The sequence below is a fragment of the Apodemus sylvaticus genome, chromosome 12 (genome assembly GCF_947179515.1).
Source record: "Apodemus sylvaticus chromosome 12, mApoSyl1.1, whole genome shotgun sequence".
Classification (NCBI taxonomy): domain Eukaryota; kingdom Metazoa; phylum Chordata; class Mammalia; order Rodentia; family Muridae; genus Apodemus; species Apodemus sylvaticus.
Genome location: NC_067483.1, coordinates 22,491,116 through 22,510,892, shown reverse-complemented (window position 1 = coordinate 22,510,892; position 19,777 = coordinate 22,491,116). Strand labels below are relative to the sequence as shown.

Here is a 19,777-nt window from a genome sequence, read left to right as displayed (position 1 = left end):
CTCTCTTTAGTAGTTATGTGAGAAAAATGTTGTTCTTTAATTGTATTTTTTTTTCTATTTCCCACATTTTAGGAATATACAGGATACTTAAAATTGTACAGGAGTATTGGGAAACAAATACGTTTGGTTTGGATCAGTCCTGTTGCTTTCTAGAATAATAGCTGGAATCCAAACACACACTACAATGAATCACCGCTTCTCGAAACACTGGATATTGATGATTCCTCTCCTATGGCCTTGCCTAAAAGTTGCAGAGACCTTGGAAGCAGAGAAGGCTCAGAGAGCAGTACCATCTCCTGGGAGAGCTAAGCGTGGCTGGGTGTGGAACCAATTTGTTGTACCAGAGGAAATGGATACTATCCAACATGTTGGACAGGTACTTATTTTCTGAAAGAGTTACAGTAGATGACTTTTTAAAGATGTGAAGTGAATGGATTTGGGAAGTTTGATGATTTTCACATATATTAAGGATCCCTTAGAAATAAGCAAGCAGAAGCATAATAAACGCGAATTTGTAAACACTCATTCAAATCTTAAAGAGGGAGGTCTAATTTTCTAATTCCTCTTTCTATCTTTTTCATGAATATGCTGCCTCCATTTAGCAACATCTAAAAATGAAAAGGTGTTATTTGTTAAAATGGTCCAAAGCAGTCACAGAGTCTAATATTTTTTATCAACAGTACTTAGCATCATATTTAGCTACACTAAACAGCTATTGGCATGCTCTCATTAATTTCAAATGAAGCATATTAATCCAATCCATTTTAATGGCTCAGGAATTTCAAGAGACTACACACATCATTTCATTAGTGAAGTTGAAGAGTAAAGAATAATTATTTAACTTTATTGGAGAAACATATTTAAAGAATACTTTCTTATGAGAACCTCTCCAATTAGAACATTTGATGTTTGTATTATTATTTGTTTTACTTGAAACACAGGTAATTACAGTAACATATTGCTTTATAAATTTTTTTACTCCCTCAGGATAGATATACTGAAATAAATTAATTAACTGGTAGTAAAGTTTAATTTGAAGCCCTCAGAATTTATTTATTTTGCTTTATTTTTTTCAATTTTATTTAATCATTGTTTACACTCTAGATTTTATCCCCTCCCAATCCACCCTCTGAATGTTAAACATCCCATACCTCCTCCCCACTTCTATCTCCACTGTCCGCTACCCACTAGATCTTCCCACTCACTGAGGTCTCCAGTCTCTTGATGGTTAGGTGCATCTTCTCTGACTGAAGGCAGGCCCTGCAGTCCTCTGCTGTATATGGTTTGGGGGTCTCATGTCACCTGGAGTATGCTGCCTGATTGGTGGTCCAGTGTCTGAGAGATCGCAGGGATCCAGGTTGATTGAGATTGCTGGTCCTCCTATAGGGTCTCTCTCCTCCTCAGCTTCTTCCAGCCTTTCCCTAATTCAATCACAGGAGTCAGCAGCTTCTGTCCATTTGTTGGGTGCAAATATTTGCATGTGACTCTTTTATCTGGTTGTTGGGTCTTCCGGAGTGTGGTCATGATAGGTCCTTTTTTGTGAGCACTGCATAGTCTTAGTAATGTGAGGTCTTGGGTCCTCCGCTTGGGCTGGATCCCACTTTGGGCTTGTCGGAGGACCTTCTGTATCTCAGGTACTTCTCCATTTCCATCACTGCAGTTCTTTCAGAGAGAAACAATTATAGGTCAGAGTTTTGACTCTGGGAAGGCAACCCCTCCCTCATTTGATGCCCTGTCTTTCTGATGGAGGTAGTCTCTATATTTTCCCTCTTTCTACTATTGGGCATTTCATCAAAGGTCCATCACTTTGAGTCCTAAGAATCTCTCACCTCCGAGGTCTCTGGTACATTCTGGAGTGTCCCCCCACCTCCTACTTCCCCTCCCATGATTGATGGTTTCCATTCTTTCTGCTGGCCCTCAGGGCTTTAGTCCTATCTCCCCATCCAATCCTTGGTCAAGTTCCACTCTTCTTTTCCCTGTCCCCTTTCCCACTCAAGACCCTTCTTACCTCACCACTCCTGTGATTGTGTTCTTCCTCTTCCCAAGCGGGACTGAGATGTCCTCACTTGGGCCCTTCAGCTTTTTGATATTTTTGAGTTACATAAATTGTTTCCTAGGTATTTTGTACATTTATTTATTTATTTATTTATTTATTTATTTATTTATTTATTTATTTATTTAGGCTAATTTCCACTTATTAGTGAGTACGTACCATGAATGTCCTTTTGGATCTATGTTACCTCTCTTAGAATGATATTTGTTAGCCTAGTCCACAGAATCTACTAACATTCTATGTAATCTAACCATAGAACATATATTCATCCAAAGAATTTTAAAACTTCTCATGTCTGCACCTATGTGCCAGCCACAAATGGTACTACTCTGCTCTTTTGTTTTCTGCAGGCAAATCACACACATGGATATAACACAAAAAGGACTGCTTCTGCATATTGCATTCTTATTTCTTTTTTAAGCAATAGACATATATATATATAATATGTATATATATATATATATATATATATATATATATATATATATATATATATATAATTATATACCGATACAAATATATTTGTCTGCCTTAATGTGTAAAGCATGCATACCTGACACCCATGGATGCCAAAAGTCATAGGATCTCTTGAAACTTCAGTTAAAGACTACTTTGAGCCACCTTGTTGGTTTTGAGAATAAAGCAGAAGTCCTCTGAATGAGCAGAACGTACTTTGAGTCATTGAACCATTCATGCAGACCTTATAATTTTAACTTTATAAAATTAAATATGAGATAATTTTAATTTTTTTGGTAAATAATTCCACATGGCTTATGGAATATACAAATCAGTTTTAGTAAAAAACTTTAATCAATTTTTAATACTTGTAAATGAAAAACAATTGAGAATAAATGTTGTGGGAAATAGTAAAAAGAATAGTACAAAGTACCAGGTGCTACACCCAGCTCACCTCTGCCTCTATGCTTGCCCCTGACAGTGGTCTTTCGAGTTCTGGTATGCCTGACTCAGAGCCACTAGTTCCTTCTCAGCCATCCCACTCCCTGTGGCCAGTGGTCACAAATCCCCTTAACTCAGTAAATCAAATCTCTAGATGCTCATAATTAATCAGATTTACATATCAATAAATTCTCAATTCACAAAATGCCCACATAACACTTTCAGAGTTAATTGATAATGATACAAGTTTCCCACCTAGATTAGACAAGTTATCCCAATTATTGTATCCCTACATGATAGTATAGCTACCTGTGACTATTTTAAGCCAGGCAGAACCTGGATTGTCTTGTTTATCCTCCATTTTGCTTCCTCCCCTTCCTCCTTTGTTGCTCCCTGTCTCTGGAATTTCTAGTGCCTTCTTTCTTTTCCCTGTCCAATCACAGGCTTTTTATTGTATTAGTGTTTAAATTAATTGACCCGGGAAAATTCTGCTACAAGTAAGCAATAGTGTAGATGCTCCACATTTGAAGACTATTAAAGAAGGATAAATCATTATGTTAAATTACATAAAATTTTGCAGCTTCCCACCAAGATAAAAGGTACTTATTTGAGTAAATATTTTTGTCCAAATAAAGTATATACTATACCTGCATTCTCAATGGGCAGGAATTTACTTAACTAGAGTCTGGGAACATAATGAGGAAACCTAACAGTCAAAAAATATTTTGGGCACCCTACTTCCCTTAAACACTAAACTCAATGGGCTTTGGAAATTATTTCACAAATATGTGTGGAATATATTTATTTGTCTCTAAATTTCACTTATCATCTATCACTGAACATATTTTCAAATCTTAATTATTTTGTCATTTGAAATATCGATTGATGTGTAAACTTATTTCTACTAATTTCTTAGCCTATAATTTAGCAAATACCACTCGTTTTATAAATAATTAATTATATCAAGTTTAAGAGATATATCCAGAAAGTGGGTTTGTATACTATTTTCCCTATTTCATAATTTAGAGATTATATTTATCTTATTATTAAAATAATAAATTGATAGTTTAATCTATAGTCTGATTTTCTCTATGATCATGTAGTACTACTAATTAGTCCAGAATAATTGCTTACAACTCTTACCACTGGGATCACTAAAAATTATGCTACATGGATGAGTGTCTTTCCATGAAAGTCTTATTCAAAGAAGAGCATATTCATACATGGTGACCCAGAAATAGGTATATGCTCTGTAATACTAATATATTTGAGTTAGACTGTAGTGACATCTTAGTGTAAAATAATTTGCATTTGAGATATCAAGCAAACCATTTTGTTGAGTCAAAAGGACACTTGTTTTTACATACAATTTTAAATTCAAAATAATTCATCAACAGTATAGATGATGACAATGTTGGTTTCAATAGAATGACAGTATGAATATAAGAAAAATGCATATATCAGAAGTTATAATGAGGTGCAGTGAGTTTGCATTTGTTAACTGAATTTCTTCATTTTAAGATTTTAACTTTCCTCTCTCTGTGTCTCTGGCTATCTATTTCTGTCTTGATCTGTCTGTCTCTTTTTCTCCTTTTCTTTCTTTTTAGCTTTCTCCCTTTGACACTATGTGTATAGATAATCTGTTCTTGTAAGTGCTATGCAGAACAGAATGATCTTGAACTTCTGAACTTCTTATTGATACGCTTCTATAATTTGAGACCTCTACCACTTTTCATCATTTAAGTGGTGCTGGTGAGTAAACTGAGGGTTGTTGGTATAGCAGGCAAGTTATTCCTCAGCCCCATGAGATCTAAATGTCTATAATATAGTTTTCCTCAGTAAAAGATATAGTCCTGCACAGACTATTGTCTAAGTATTAAACATACACAAAATGCATGTAAAAATGAGAAAGCTTAATTTATTTTTGTTATTCCTTGCACTATAAAAAGGAATTATTAAAGCAGGTAAGACTGATCAGTGAGAAAATGAGAAAGACATGAAGCCTGAAAACATGAGTTCTAAGGAGACAACTGACTTCTACCTCTTGTCATCTTATGATCTACATAAAAATATGATGAAAAATGTACACACATATGCACACTTGCACACATACCCATACACACAAGAAAATAAATACCATTAAAAATTCAATGATCATAATGAGAATAGTTATAATTATATTTTGAATGCTTTGTAGATTTTGGAAAGGTCCTAAATATGTTGTTGATAGATTTATTTTCTCTTATGCTCTTTAAATATCCTCATATTTCTGTATCATCTATGTATTTTCAGTCTAACCAGAAAACTAGTGTTTAAGTAAATCTAGATGATCGATTTCTTATATTTCCTGCATATCTTAAATTAATATATATATGTGAGATCATATTTTTACTGATTAAAAATAAAAACATTTTAACTAGTTGAGTTTGGCATAATTAGCCCAGTGAATATTTTATGTCTAGCATGTTTCTAATTAGACTTATTTTTTAAATAATAAAGTTTTGGTATTTCAATGTATTAGAAATTATGAACATCTCTGCTGCATGACATGGATACATATCTGAGGTTAATATTTTGCATCAGTTGATATAATAAAGAATTACAAGCCAGGTAGTAGTGGTACACACCTTTCATCCCTGAACTCTGGATGCAGAGGCAGGTGAATCTCTGAATTGGAGGCCAGCCTGGTCTACAGAGTAAGCTCCAAGATAGCCAGTTTAAAAACAAACAAACAAGCAAACAAACAAAAAACAAATTATGAAGAATCATTCACTTGATGCTGATTACTATTTTTAAAAATTATGTATTCTATGTTGAATTTTCCATGTATCTGGAAATTCATTTGTCTATGTTTACACTTGCAGCTAAGATCTGACTTAGACAATGGAAACAACTCTTTCCAGTACAAGCTACTGGGGACTGGTGCTGGAAGTTTTAGCATTGACGAAAGAACAGGTGACATATTTGCCATACAGAAGCTTGATAGAGAGGAACAATCCCTCTACATCCTGCGAGCCCAGGTAATAGACACCACTATTGGAAAGGCTGTGGAACCTGAGTCTGAGTTTGTCATCAGAGTTTCGGATATCAATGACAATGAACCCAGATTCCTAGATGAACCTTATGAGGCCATTGTACCTGAGATGTCTCCAGAAGGTATTAAATATTAACTTACATCAGAGCTTTATTTACAAAGACAATAGTTTAAAAGTTTTGAATATATGTTTGGTAGTACATTGTTTAATTTTCATAATTCTTTTTGACAAAACATTAATTAAAATATTTGAAAAATTGGATTATGACAAAATATTCTATAAGGTACAATTAAAAGAAAAATTATGACTGCTTCTTATTGAAATTTATTTAGTTAATGTCTTATTTATTATGTCCTCAAACTTATTTTTTCTTTTAAGGTATAATGTAATAGTTTTCTTCTTGCACTATTTGTATCAAACACAAGCATTTTCATATATATATATATATATATATATATATATATATATATATTACTTGTCTTTATTGGCTGCATGTATGTCTGAAATGAATTTAATCTCAAACATGAAATTTCAAGTAGAATTCACCTAAAAATTTACATTTTACATATTTTTCATTCTGTACTCTGAAGTTATTTTCATATCAGATTTAAAATTATGTTTAAAGTGTTTAGATGTACATACTTTATTGATTACTAAATTTTACAAAATGCACATGATGAATTAAAGAAAAGAGTTTGTACAAAAAACCTATTTGCTGATGATATGATAGCTGATAAATAACTTCAGCAAAGTGGCTGGATATAAAATTAACTCAAATCAGTAGCCCTCCTTTATACAAATGATAAAAGGGCTGAGAAAGAAAATAAACAAACAACACCCTTCAAAATTGTCACAAATAATCTCCAATATCTTATAGTAACTCTAACTAAACAAGTGAAAGATCTATAAAAAAAAGTTTCAAGTGTCTAAAGAAAGAAATCGAAAAAGACAACAGAAAATTGATTTTCCATGCTCATGGATTGGACAAATTGACATAGTAAACATGGCCATGCTACCCAAAGCAATCTAGAGAATCAATGAATTCCCCATCAAAATTTCAAAACAACTCTTACATGGAAAGAGCTATTCTCAATTTCATATGAAAAAACAAATAAACAAACTAGAACAACAACAGCAAAAGCAACAACAAAATCCAGGATAGTGAAACAATTATTAACAATAAAAGAACTTTTGCAGGAAACACCATCACTGACCTCAAGGTGTACTACAGAGCAATAGTGATAAAAACTGCATGGTATTTGTACAGTGATGGGTTGGTAGAACAATGCAATAGAATTGAACACCCAGAAAGGAACCAACACATATATGGACACTTGGTCTTTGACAGAGAAGCCAAAAATATACAATGGAAAAAGGAAAGCATCTTTAATAAATGATGCTGGTCTAACCTGCAGTCTGTATGTAGAAAAATGAAAATAGATTCATATTTGTCACCTTGTACAAAGCTCAAGACCAAGTTCATCAAGAACCTCAACATAAAACTAGATACACTTAATCTATTAGAAGAGAAAGTGGGAAAGTGCCACAATCTCATTGACACAAGGTGGAATTTCCTAAACAAATTCCAATGGTGCAGGCTCTAAGATCAAGAATTGATAATGGGACTTCATGAAACTGAAAAGCTTCTGTAAGGCAAAAGATACAGTCAATAGTTCAAATTGATATCCTCTTGGAGACTGCAGATGGGGGAAAGAAGAATGGAATTAAGAATTGTGGCAAAGGGTATAGTAATGGGGACAATGGCTAGTGTGTAGCAAAGTACAAGTAATAATAATTAATAAATCTATTAGAAGCTTTAAAATCAAGAAATATAAAATAAAAGAATGCTAGAACAGTTACATTCAGTTTTGTTTCTTTTAAGTTATTTTTCAACGCTATTGCCATTAAAGTCTTAATTACAATGTTTGAAGAGGAGATGATTTCTATAGGGTAATCATCTTCCTTGGAGAAGAAATATATCTGTGCAGTCCAGATAACCTATGATTATGAAAAAGATTTTTAATAAGTCAGTTAAAATTTAGCTAACAATATACAGAAGAATTTATTTTAAAAATTCATTTGAAATGATAATCAAATGCTTCAGTCATGTTTTTAAAATATACCAATATAATTGTAATTTATTTATGAAAAATTGGCATTGTTATCCATTGATTGTAAAATATTTTCCCATTGTACACTTTCCTGATTTTCTGCCTTTTAACATAGCAGTTACAAATTAATGGTCATATTCTACATTGATTGGAATACAGGCCCTTAACTAAAACAACATGAAGTTAGTTATACAATACGTTTTAAAAAAATTATATTAAAATATTTTTGCTTTCGAGTCTTGGCTCCAAGATGACCAAAAAAAGAAGGAACAACGGTCGTGCCAAAAAGGGCCGTGGCCATGTGCAGCCAATTCGCTGCATGAACTGTGCCCGGTGCGCGCCCAAGGATAAGGCCATTAAGAAGTTTGTCATTCGGAACACTGTAGAAGCCGCTGCTGTCAGGGACATATCTGAAGCGAGCATCTTCGACGCCTACGTGCTTCCCAAGCTCTATGTCAAGCTGCATTACTGTGTGAGCTGTGCCATTCATAGCAAGGTCGTCAGGAATCGATCCTGTGAAGCCCGGAAGGACAGAACACCCCCAGAATGATTCAGACCTGCTGGCGCTGCACCAAGACCTCCAACAAAGCCCATGTAAAGAGGTGGTTTCATAAGGGCAGAAGGAAAGATCCCTTGGAAAAATAAAATGGAAGTTATGCTTTAAAAAATATATTTTCAAAAGTTCTTTAATTTTTTTTTAATTGATAGCTATGCAAGCTAGTTTCTTGTAGACCTTCTGCCCAAACCACTCTCACCTACTACCCTCGATTTCCCCGTACTGCGGCTTCTATAAAGCCTTCATAGGGCCAAGGATCTCTCCTGCCACTGATGCCCAACAAGGCTTTCCTCCTCCACAATTGAGGCTGGAACCATGTGTAACACCTTGTTGATGGCTTAAACCCTTGGAGCCCTGGGGGCTTTGGTTGGCCAATATCATCTTTCTTCCCATTGGCGCTGCAAACCCCTTCAGCTCCTCCAGTCCTCCCTCCGACTACCCCATTGGGTACCCTGCGCTCAGTCCCATGCTTGGCTGCTAGAATCTGCTTCTGTATGTGTAAGATTCTCGTATGGCCCCTTAGGAGACTGCTAAAACAGGCTCCTTTCCTCAGGCACTTCTTGTCCCCATAATGGTGTCGGGGCTTGGTGGCTGTTTATAGGAGAAATCACCAGGTAGAACAGTCTCTGGATGGCCTTTCCTTCAGTCTCTGCCCCACACTTTGTTTCCACAATTGTTCCTGTGAGTATTTTGTTCCCTTTCTCAAAAGAACTGCAACACCCACACTTTGATCTTTCTTCTTATTGAGGTTCTTGTGTTCTGTGTGTCATATCTTGTATTTTTCTGAGCTTTTGAGCTAATATACACTTATCAGTGAGTGCATACCATGCATGTTGTTTTGTGAATGGGTTACCTCACTCAGGATGATACTTTCTAGTTCCATCCATTTGCCTAAGAATTTCATGAATTCATTGTTTTTAATAGCTGAGTAGCACTCCATTGTGTAAATATACCACATTCTCTGTATCTATGCCCTGGTGGAAGGACATCTGGTTTCTTTCAGGCTTCTAGCTATTATAAATAAGACTGCTACGAACATAGTGCAACATGTGTCCTTATTACATGTTGGAGTGCCTTCTGGGTATATGCCCAGGAGTGATATTGCTGGGTCCTCAGGTAGTACTATGTCTAATTTTTGAGGAACCATCAAATGATTTCCAGAGTAGTTGTACCAGCTTGCAATCCCACCAGCAATGGAGAGATGTTTCTCCACATCCTAGCCAGCATCTGCTCTCCCCTGTGTTGTTCATCTTGGCCATTCTGACTGGTATGAGGTAGAATCTCAGGGTTGTTTTGATTTGCATTTCCTGAATATCTAAGAATGCTGAACATTTCTTTAGGTGCTTCACAGCCATTTGAGTTTCCTCAGTTGAGAATTTTCTGCTTAGCTCTATACACTATTTTTTAATTTTTTAATATGGTTATTTGACTCTCTGGAGTCTAACTTCTTGAATTATTTGATCTTTTCCCAATCTTTTGGTTGCTCTTTTGTCCTATTGACAGGGTCCATTGTTATACAGGAGCTTTGCAGTTTTATGAGGTCTTATTTGTCATTTCTTGTTCTTAGAGCATAAGCCATTAGTGTTCTGTTCAGGAAATTTTTCTCTGTGGCCATGTGTTCAAGGATTTTCTGGTTTTATGTGGAGTTTCTTGATGTGCTTGAACATGAGTTTTACTGAAGTGATTCCAAAAATTCTACCAGAGAACTCCTAAAGATAATAAACAACTTCAGCAAAGTGGCTGGATATAAAATTAACTCAAAGAAATCAGTAGCCTTCCTCTTCTCAAATGATAAACAAACTGAGAAAGAAATTAAGGAAATGACAGCGTTCACAATAGTCACAAATAATATTACATAACTTGGAGTGACTCTAACCAAGAAAGTAAAAATTTCAGGTGACAGAAGCTTCAAACCTCTGAAGAAAGAAATCAAAGGAGATCTCAGAAGATGGAAAGATCTACCATTCTCATGGATTGGCAGGATTAATATCATAAAAATGGCCATCTTGCCAAATGCAATCTACAGGTTCAATGAAATCCCCATCAAAATTCCAAATCAATTCTTTATTGAGATAGAAAGAGCAATCTGAAAAAACCCAGGGTAGCAAAAACTATTCTTTGTGACAAAAGAACTTCTGGGAAAATCACCATCCCTGACTCTACTAAGAGCAATAGTGATAAAAACTGTATGGTATTGGTACAGAGATACACAGGAAGATCAATGGAATAGAATTGAAGACCCAGAAATAAACCCACACACCTATGGTGACTTGATATTTGACAAAGGAGCTCAAAACATCTGGTGGTAAAAATGACAGCATTTTTACCAAATGGTGCTGCATCAACTAGGTCAGCATTTAGAAAAATGCAAATCAACCCATACCTATCTCCCAGTTTCAGAGTTTTAATGTTAGAGGTGTCAAATAGGCAACACATAAATACAAGTGTGGACCTAATTTTAGATGGCTGTAGTCAGAAAAATAAAAGTGACTGAAAACACTTTGTACAATTATGGAGTGGTGTGGGCTACAGAATCTCTTTCTCACACATTACTTGTAATTTCTGAGCTGTTAAGGAATTATCTACCAAATATAATAAGATTGTGTCACTTAGGACTTACTTGTAGGTGCAGATCTTCCTACTAATGAAGTTGGGTCTCACTGTGACTTGATAAGCAGAACTCTGATAAAATAATAAATTATCTATTGAACCTAAGTAATCATCTAATTAATCTTTTCATTATTTCATTGTTAAAAAGTACCTAATGTACAGATAAATATTGTTTTATATACTGTGCATTCCTTTCGAGTTCACAATTATACCAGTAAATATCTTGATATATTAAAGATGAATGAACCTTTGAAATATATGTTAAAATATGTTAAATATGTTAAAATAGCTATTTCATGCCTGGCTATAGAGGTGATGATCATTAAACATAGCATTCAGGAGATGGAATCACATGGATATCTATGGGTTCTAGCTCAGTCTATCCTACGCTAAGGTAGGCCTAAACATGTTGTTGCTTATCTCAAAACACAAAATTAATGTCTCCTAACAAAATTCATATTTCTAAATTACTAAAAATCTCTTAAGTGGAATACTGAAAATTTTAAACCTACACAATATTTACATATTAAAATAAATGAGTCATTTTGAAATCCAAGGATTAAATCTCAGCAGTCAATACTTATAAACTGTGGTACATGTGTTTATTTAAGTACTCAACAATAAATATACACTTTAATTATATAATGGCCTAAGTACAGATTTCTGAGCTGAAGTCCTTATGGCCACCATGATTAGTATGCATGTAAAAATTTATTACTCATTTAAGTTTTCTGTTTGGATGCTGCTGATCATTATGAGAGGATAAACACTCTCTATGAGCTGAAACACAACAAGACAATGAGACTCTCTTGAAGAAGCTAAACTTAACATTTGGGTTCGAATCATTAAGTCTCCTATAAAATTCTTGTGCGATCATAAATGTCAAATAAATCTACACTGACAGAGTTACAATTTCCTTATATCAGGTTATATCTAGTGCCTACAGAATACATTGATGTGTGGGAAAACTCTATTTTTGATTCTGCTACTACAATTTCTTTTAATCTTCATGTTTTCTTTAGTTTTAGAGAGATTAGAACTTAATCTTTCTGCAAAAAATAATTTATATGAAAGTATTCATACTATACATATTTTATCTAATATTGTATAATCATCTCATTTTAATTTGATCTCAGTTATAAAAAATGAAAGAATTTATTACCAATACATAATTCTCAAAAAGAAGTAAACTATACCTTTCTCTGAAATGCCAGGTACAAACTTAAATTTCATGTCATTGACATAGTAGGTATTCTAGAAAGCAATGAGGCCACATAGATCAAATATAATATTATATTACATTTATTTTCACAAAATATAGTATGAGCATGGTAAAGATTCAATAGATAAACATAAAGATGTAGTACTTAAATTTGCATTAATGAGAATCTCTCAAGAATTACATGATTTTTACCATTCATGCAGATACAAGAAATGTTGCATTATATTGCTTGTTTGATAAATGTGAAAATAATCTAATTAATTGTTATTTACCAAATATTCCTATTTACAGGATAATATTTTGAAATCTAGTACGGTAGTTAATGCTATGTTGGTGTCACTTCTATTCTACCTTACTGTAACTGTGCTTTTGAAAATGAATGGATAAAATATATTTCTTTAAAATGTTAAATGTAATAGAATCTTCCTAAGTTTTTCATTAAGTAATTTTACATATTAAACTTTTAAGTATTCCCTTACAAATATGTCTATCAATTTGTTATCATTTGTTGTAAATTCACAGTATTGCTTTTTGAAAAATAGAATGAACTAAAACCATAGGAGGCAGGCAATATCATTTGTTTTTAATTTAGGAAAAGATATTATCATTTCACAAATTGTATGATCACTGTTAAGTTACATACAAACACACAGACAAACAGACAGGCAGGCTGGCAGGCAGACAGACTCAACAATAAAGAAAATGTCCAATAATTTAAAAGAGAACATGAAGAGGTAAATAGAAATGTTTTTAGAGAGGAATAAATTGACTCATAATATATCTATCAAAACTTTATTTCCCAACTAAATTTTAATTAAATTCAGGCAGAAAAATAGCTCAAATTTGGGGTGAAGCTAGTCAAGATTGCCTTTAACAGTTATCTTGATGATATATTATAGATATTTATAGAGCATGAATAATATATGTGGAATATAAAAACGTAATTCTATATGCATATATGATATATATGCATATTAATAATAGAGATAGAATATGCATATATATGCATAAAATATGTTTCAGTTAAACAATATACAATACATTTATGCACATTTCCTCTATTCCTCCCCTTCTCCTCTATTAGGGTGCTCCTTCGCCCACTCATTCACTTCCAACTCCTCATTCTAGCATTCCCCTGTGCTGGGGCATCAAAATGCCACAGGACCAAGGGCCTCTTCTCCCAAAGATGTCAGATAACGTTTTTTGTTTTGTTAGCTAAAATGTAATTTCTTCATGCTCTCTTTCCTTCTCCCTCTTATTTCTCATGTCTGTTTCCTCATTCAAAATTCATGTCCCCTTCTTTACCTATTTATTTTACCTATACATATAAATGGAGACATCCATAAATGGGTATTTTGAGTCTTCTCTCATTACCAGTATGAATGTATTCTTAGGACTGATCCGTTATTATGGGTTTTAATACCTTAAAGGAAGCTCATCCCTTGGGAAGATTAATCTTCCCTTTTCTTAGCAGGTAATTGCTTAAATTTTTGATCTAGCTATAGATCACCACAAGAATTCTCTCAGCAATATTTATATGCCAACTATTGCTGGAACTGTCAGAACTTTAGGTACCAATATTCTTCAGATTTCACAGATACTTTGCTTTTATGACTGGATGGTATAAACTCACAGAATAATTCCTGATTTCTGTGGCTCTTAGAAACATTCTGCCCACTGTTCTGAGATGTTCTTTGGTCCATAGGTTACAGATGATGCTTTAGATAATGTTGCTTAAAGATACCTAACCTTTTTAAATGCTTATGTGTTAAGATGAATACATTTTTATCTGACATTTCCGTTTTAAGATTATGCCTTTTTGACATTATAATATAATAGTATCATCCCCCCCTTTTTTTCATTTTCTCCAAACTCTCATCTGCAACTCCTGTCTTTGTAAATGGAAACATAGGAGTTAACCATTTGTTTCTATTAAATAAGAAATTTTAATTAGTATTTATTTAACTAATAATAGAAGCAGAGTCTCTCAAACAATTGATACACTGAGAGATGCATCATTATTTTCATATTTTCCAAGTATGTATGAATTATACAGGTGATGATAAATTTGAAGTGACTGTAAAAATTAATTCTAAAGCAAACAAAAATTAAAAGAAGCAGAAATACATAAAATTATGTCATACTCCTTGTGTTGTAGAATGGTGGCTTTTAAAGTTAGTATCTAGAGAATATGAATAAGCATTAAGATTAAGTATAAATATGTCAAACTTTTCGAAAATCTGCATAATTTCCAGCCTTTGCTGAATATGTGTACATACATGTACATGTGCATAAATGTGTGGTTTTGTGCATATCCTTCCTCAATCCTCATTGTTTTGATCAAAGAACAAAACTGAATCATGGTATAACTTTTGGTTGTCCAATTATAAGATCATTGATTCTTTTTTTTAATTTTTTAATTTATTTTCTATATTCTTTGTTTACATTCTAAAAGCTTTCCCCTTTCCCAGTCCCCCCCCCCCCCCATATGTTCCATAAATCCTCTTCTCTCCATCCATTCTCCTATCTTTCCCCCTCCCTTTTCTCTGTCCTGGTACTCCCCTAAAATGCTGGATCAAGCCTATCCAGGATTAGGGCCCTCTTCTTCCTTCTTCATGGGAATCATTTGATAGGCTAATTGTATCTTCAGTGTTCAGAGCATCAGGCTAATTAATATCCACTTATCAATGATTGCATTCCATGTGTATTCTTTTGTGATTGTGTTACCTCACTTAGGATGATATTTTCCAGTTCCATCCATTTGCCTAAAATATTCATGAATTCGTTGCTTTTAATTGCTGAATATATACTCTATTTTGGATATATACCACATTTTCTGTATCCATTCCTCCATTGAGGGATATCTGGGTTCTTTCCAGCTTCTGGCTATTATAAATAAGGCTGCTACGAACATAGTGGAACATGTGTCCTTATTGCATGCTGGGGAATCCTCTGGGTATATGCCCAGGAGAGGTATAGCAGGGTCCTCCGGAAGTGTCATGCCCAGTTTTCTTAAGAACTGCCAGACTGATTTTCAGAGTGGTTGTACCATCTTACAATCCCACCAGCCATGAAATAGTGTTCCTCTTTCTCCATTTCCTCACCAACACCTGCTGTCTCCTGAGTTTTTAAACTTAGCCATTCTGACTGGTGTGAGGTGAAATCTCAGGGTTGTTTTGATCTGCATTTCCCTAATGGCTAATGATGTTGAGCATTTCTTAAGGTGCTTCTTGGCCATCTGAATTTCTTCAGGTGAAAATTCTTTGTTTAGGTCTCTACCCCATTTTTAATAGGGTTATTTGGTTCCCTGGGGTCTAACTTCTTGAGTTCTTTGTATATATTGGATATTAGCCCTCTATCAGATGTAGGGTTGGTGAAGATCTTTTCCCAATTTGTTGGTTGCTGTTTTGTCCTTTTGACTGTGTCCTTTGCCTTACAGAAATTTTGTAATTTTATGAGATTCCATTTGTCAATTCTTGATCATAGAGAATAAGCTATTGGTATTCCCACTAAAATCAGGGACGAGACAAGGCTGCCCTCTCTCTCCATATCTTTTCCATATAGTACTTGAAGTCCTATCTAGAGCAATTAGACAACATAAGGAGGTCAAAGGGATACAAATTGGAAAGGAAGAAGTAAAATTATCACTATTTGCAGATGACATGATATTATACTTAAGTGACCCAAAAAACTCCACCAGAGAACTCCTACAGCTGATAAACAACTTCAACAAAGTGGCAGGTTATAAAATCAACTCAAGCAAATCAGTTGCCTTCCTATACTCAAAGAAAAAACAGGCTGAGAAAGAAATTAGGGAAATGACACCCTTCACAATAGTCACAAACAATATAAAGTATCTTGGTGTGACTCTAATCAAACTAGTGAAAGATCTTTACGATAAGAACTTCAGGTCTCTGAAGAAGGAAATTGAAGAAGACCTCAGAAAATGGAAAAATCTACCATGTTTGTGGATTGGCAGGATTAATATAATTAAAATGAACATCTTGCCAAAAGCAATATACAGATTCAATGCAATCCCCATCAAAATCCCAACTCAGTTCTTCACAGAGTTGGAAAAAGCAATTCTCAATTTTTTCTGGAATAACAAAAAAACAAGGATAGCTAAATCTATTCTCAACAGTAAAAGAACTTCTGGGGATATTTGTATCCCAGACCTCAAGCAATACTACAGAGCAAGAGTGTTAAAAAACTGCATGGTATTGGCACAGGGACAGGCAAGTGGACCAATGCAATAGAATTGAAGACCCAGAAATGAATCCACACACCTATGGTCACTTGATCTTCGACAAAGGAGCTGAAAACCACCAGTGGAAAAAAGATAGCCTTTTCAACAAATGGTGCTTGCTCAACTGGAGGTCAGCATGCAGGAGAATGTGAATTGATCCATTCTTATTTCCTTGTACTAAGCTCAACTCCAAGTAGATCAAGGACCTCCACATTAAACCAGACACACTGAAACTAATAGAAAAGAAACTGGGGAAAACCTTTGAGGGCATGGGCACAGGGGAAAAGTTCTTGAAAGGTCATTGATTCTTAATTTCACATAACTGCACTGGAAAAATGGCTCAGGATGAATGAGTGCTTACTGAATAGAACTGAACACTTGAGTTAAGATGCCAAACTCACCTAAGAACATGGATATCTCCATGATCACCAGTAGCATCAGTGATCTGGAGAGTAAAAGCAGAAGGATCCCTGGCCTGCTTGACCAAGTGCATAGATCAGTGACTGACCCTGTTTCAAACTATAAGGAGGACTAAGAGAGAACAGGACAATAGATTTACCCCTTTCACTGACAAACACAAGCATATGCATACACTGATACATGAATATGTGAGCATATGCTACACTCCCATGAAGATACATAAAATGATTATAAAAAATCAGTTTTATACTAAAGAATAGTTGGATTCTTCTCCAGAAATCAAATTCCATATTAAGCTATCATAACAAGTGTAGTCTGCAAATTTATATAAAACAGTCTTCATTCACTCAAAAGATTTTGATCTAATTTTCCACAAAGTTAACTAATTATGTTGAGTGATATATAAATCAAATATATTAGGCTTTCTGTTTAGTACAAAGTGAGGTAATACAAGTAGTTAGGTTTTTGTTACAAGAATATTATGCCACAATTTGTTATTCTTTATTTTTAATGGAAAGGAAAAAAGTTTATAGCATTGTGTGGGGTGCTGAGTGGGGTTTAGTACATTCATTTTTCTTCCTTCGTTCTTGTATAATTATATGTTAAAGTTACTTGAGCATGTAAAATATTGTGAATTTCTTCAATTAGCAAATTATGGCTTTTCTGAGAGTTTCAGAAAGCAAAGACATCTGGTTTAGGTCTTAAAACAAGAGTTGGGAATCTATATAAAAATTTATACAAAAGCATAAAAGGAAATAGAAAAAATAAAAATTTTAGGTCCAAGGGACAATTTGTACCCAAATTGCACACAAATTTGTACCCACCTTGCACACAAATTAAATTAATGACCTCTGGAATATTTCTTTATAGGTTGAGATATTGGCTAACAATTATATTAATAACTATTTGATATAAAATACCCTGCTTCATTCAATAATGTTAAAAAACAATATACTAAGGCAAAAAGAAACAAAACAAACTAATCAGAGTCACAGGTGATACTTTCAGCAGTTAAAATACATGGTACATTTTTGATATGGATTTTCTGGGAGATTTTATGAAGCTATCTGTGAAGAGACCTGAAAAGTCTACATAATTTTGTGCTTTTCTTGTCATTCTTATTTATATTGATTATAGTACTTCAAAAAATTATTTGAAGTTCCATAAGAATAGAACCACAAAGAAAAGTTCATTTCTTTGAAATACTTATTTGGTATCTCAATGTTGATTATAAATGTACAATTAATTCTATCCATAAGTCAAATATTAGTAATAATGCTTAATTATGTGTCTGCTATTAAAATATAATTTAAATCAAGTAGATATTCCTGAAGAGATTTAGGAGTCTTTAACCAGTGTATCTTTTGTCAATTGATACTTCCTGAAGCTCATTTCTATAATATTTGCAAATGCTTTTCAACATTATTTATTTCAACTACAGACTGCTTTAATATATTCGATAATATTTTCAAGTTCCTTCACTCATCACACATCTTAGAAAAATCATAAAAAATATGCAAAAATGAATGAATGAATGATTTAATATTCATTTCATTAATTACAATAATACATGTTTACCATCCACAGATCTTACAGATATGAAGTCTATTGATATAGGTATATTCTCTGGTTTGTATGTTACCTACTAATTTGTCATTTGAAATGGGAAGAACAGCATGATTTTCTTTAACATATCATTTTGTTTGTTTTATAGAATGGGATTTATTGTTGAATAAGACCTAAGTCAGAGTTACTGTTAATACATCTTTCCTCTTTAGGAACATTTGTCATCAAGGTGACAGCCAATGACGCAGATGATCCTTCAACTGGCTATCATGCTCGCATCCTGTACAACTTAGAACGAGGCCAGCCATACTTTTCTGTTGAGCCAACAACAGGTATATGTGAAATAAAAATATTGCAACTGTGCATGATTCTCAAGAGGAAAAAAGTCAGCACAAATCATCTGGTTATAAACATGTGCTCTAGTAGATGCCATGTTTCAACATATTATAATGTCATTTACTAATATTTAAACTCACTGAGACATTTTATGATTCAGAAATTGCATTTTCCATATATATCTCATACAATATGTATATGTGTGAAAAATATATATCTAGCACATCTTATAAATCTGTCAGAGATAAAGGACTTTACAAATACAGGAAGTAAATATTACAGGAAACTGACCAGACATCATATAGCGAAAGACAGAAAGCACATTAAAACATCCCACCTTCATTGAATATCAGGAACATGAAGCTAAAAACCAAAAAGATGCATTTGCATTCCTAACCAGATATATAATTTATTGTATATTATTAAATATATATGGTGTCAGATGATAAGGAAGTCCAACACAACACAGCTTTTATTTTGCACGTTTTTGTCTTTATACTTGGAACAGGGCCATTTTATACTTTTTTTTTTCTGTTTGTGTCCTTTACTTCCTTTTTTTTTTTTCTATTTCAAACTTTATTTTTTTAATTGGGTATCTTCTTTATTTACATTTCAAATGTTATCCCCTTTCTGAGTTCCCCCTGCCCCGAACACTCCTATACCATCTGCCCTTCATCTTGCTTCTGTGAGGGTGTACCCTACCCACCCACCAACTCCTGTCTACT

General features: G+C 33.9%; 2 protein-coding genes across 2 annotated transcripts in view; both read left to right on the top strand.

Moving 5' to 3' along the window:
* Positions 1–19,777, top strand: part of Cdh19 (cadherin 19) — a 119,951-nt gene that overhangs the window by 43,994 nt on the left and 56,180 nt on the right. The window contains exons 2-4 of the mRNA XM_052201029.1: positions 73–376; positions 5,815–6,106; positions 18,929–19,048. Coding sequence (XP_052056989.1) covers positions 185–376; positions 5,815–6,106; positions 18,929–19,048 — 604 coding nt within the window. The 5' untranslated portion in view covers positions 73–184. The remainder of the gene's footprint in view (positions 1–72; positions 377–5,814; positions 6,107–18,928; positions 19,049–19,777) is intronic.
* Positions 8,332–8,646, top strand: LOC127697726 (40S ribosomal protein S26-like). Its single transcript, XM_052201030.1, has one exon. The coding sequence runs from the start codon at positions 8,347–8,349 to the stop codon at positions 8,644–8,646; it is 300 nt and encodes a 99-aa protein (XP_052056990.1). The 5' UTR covers positions 8,332–8,346.

What these genes read in the sequence shown, in the direction of transcription:
- LOC127697726 (XM_052201030.1), top strand. Translation starts at nt 8,347, where the DNA reads ATGACCAAAAAAAGAAGGAACAACGGTCGTGCCAAAAAGGGCCGTGGC.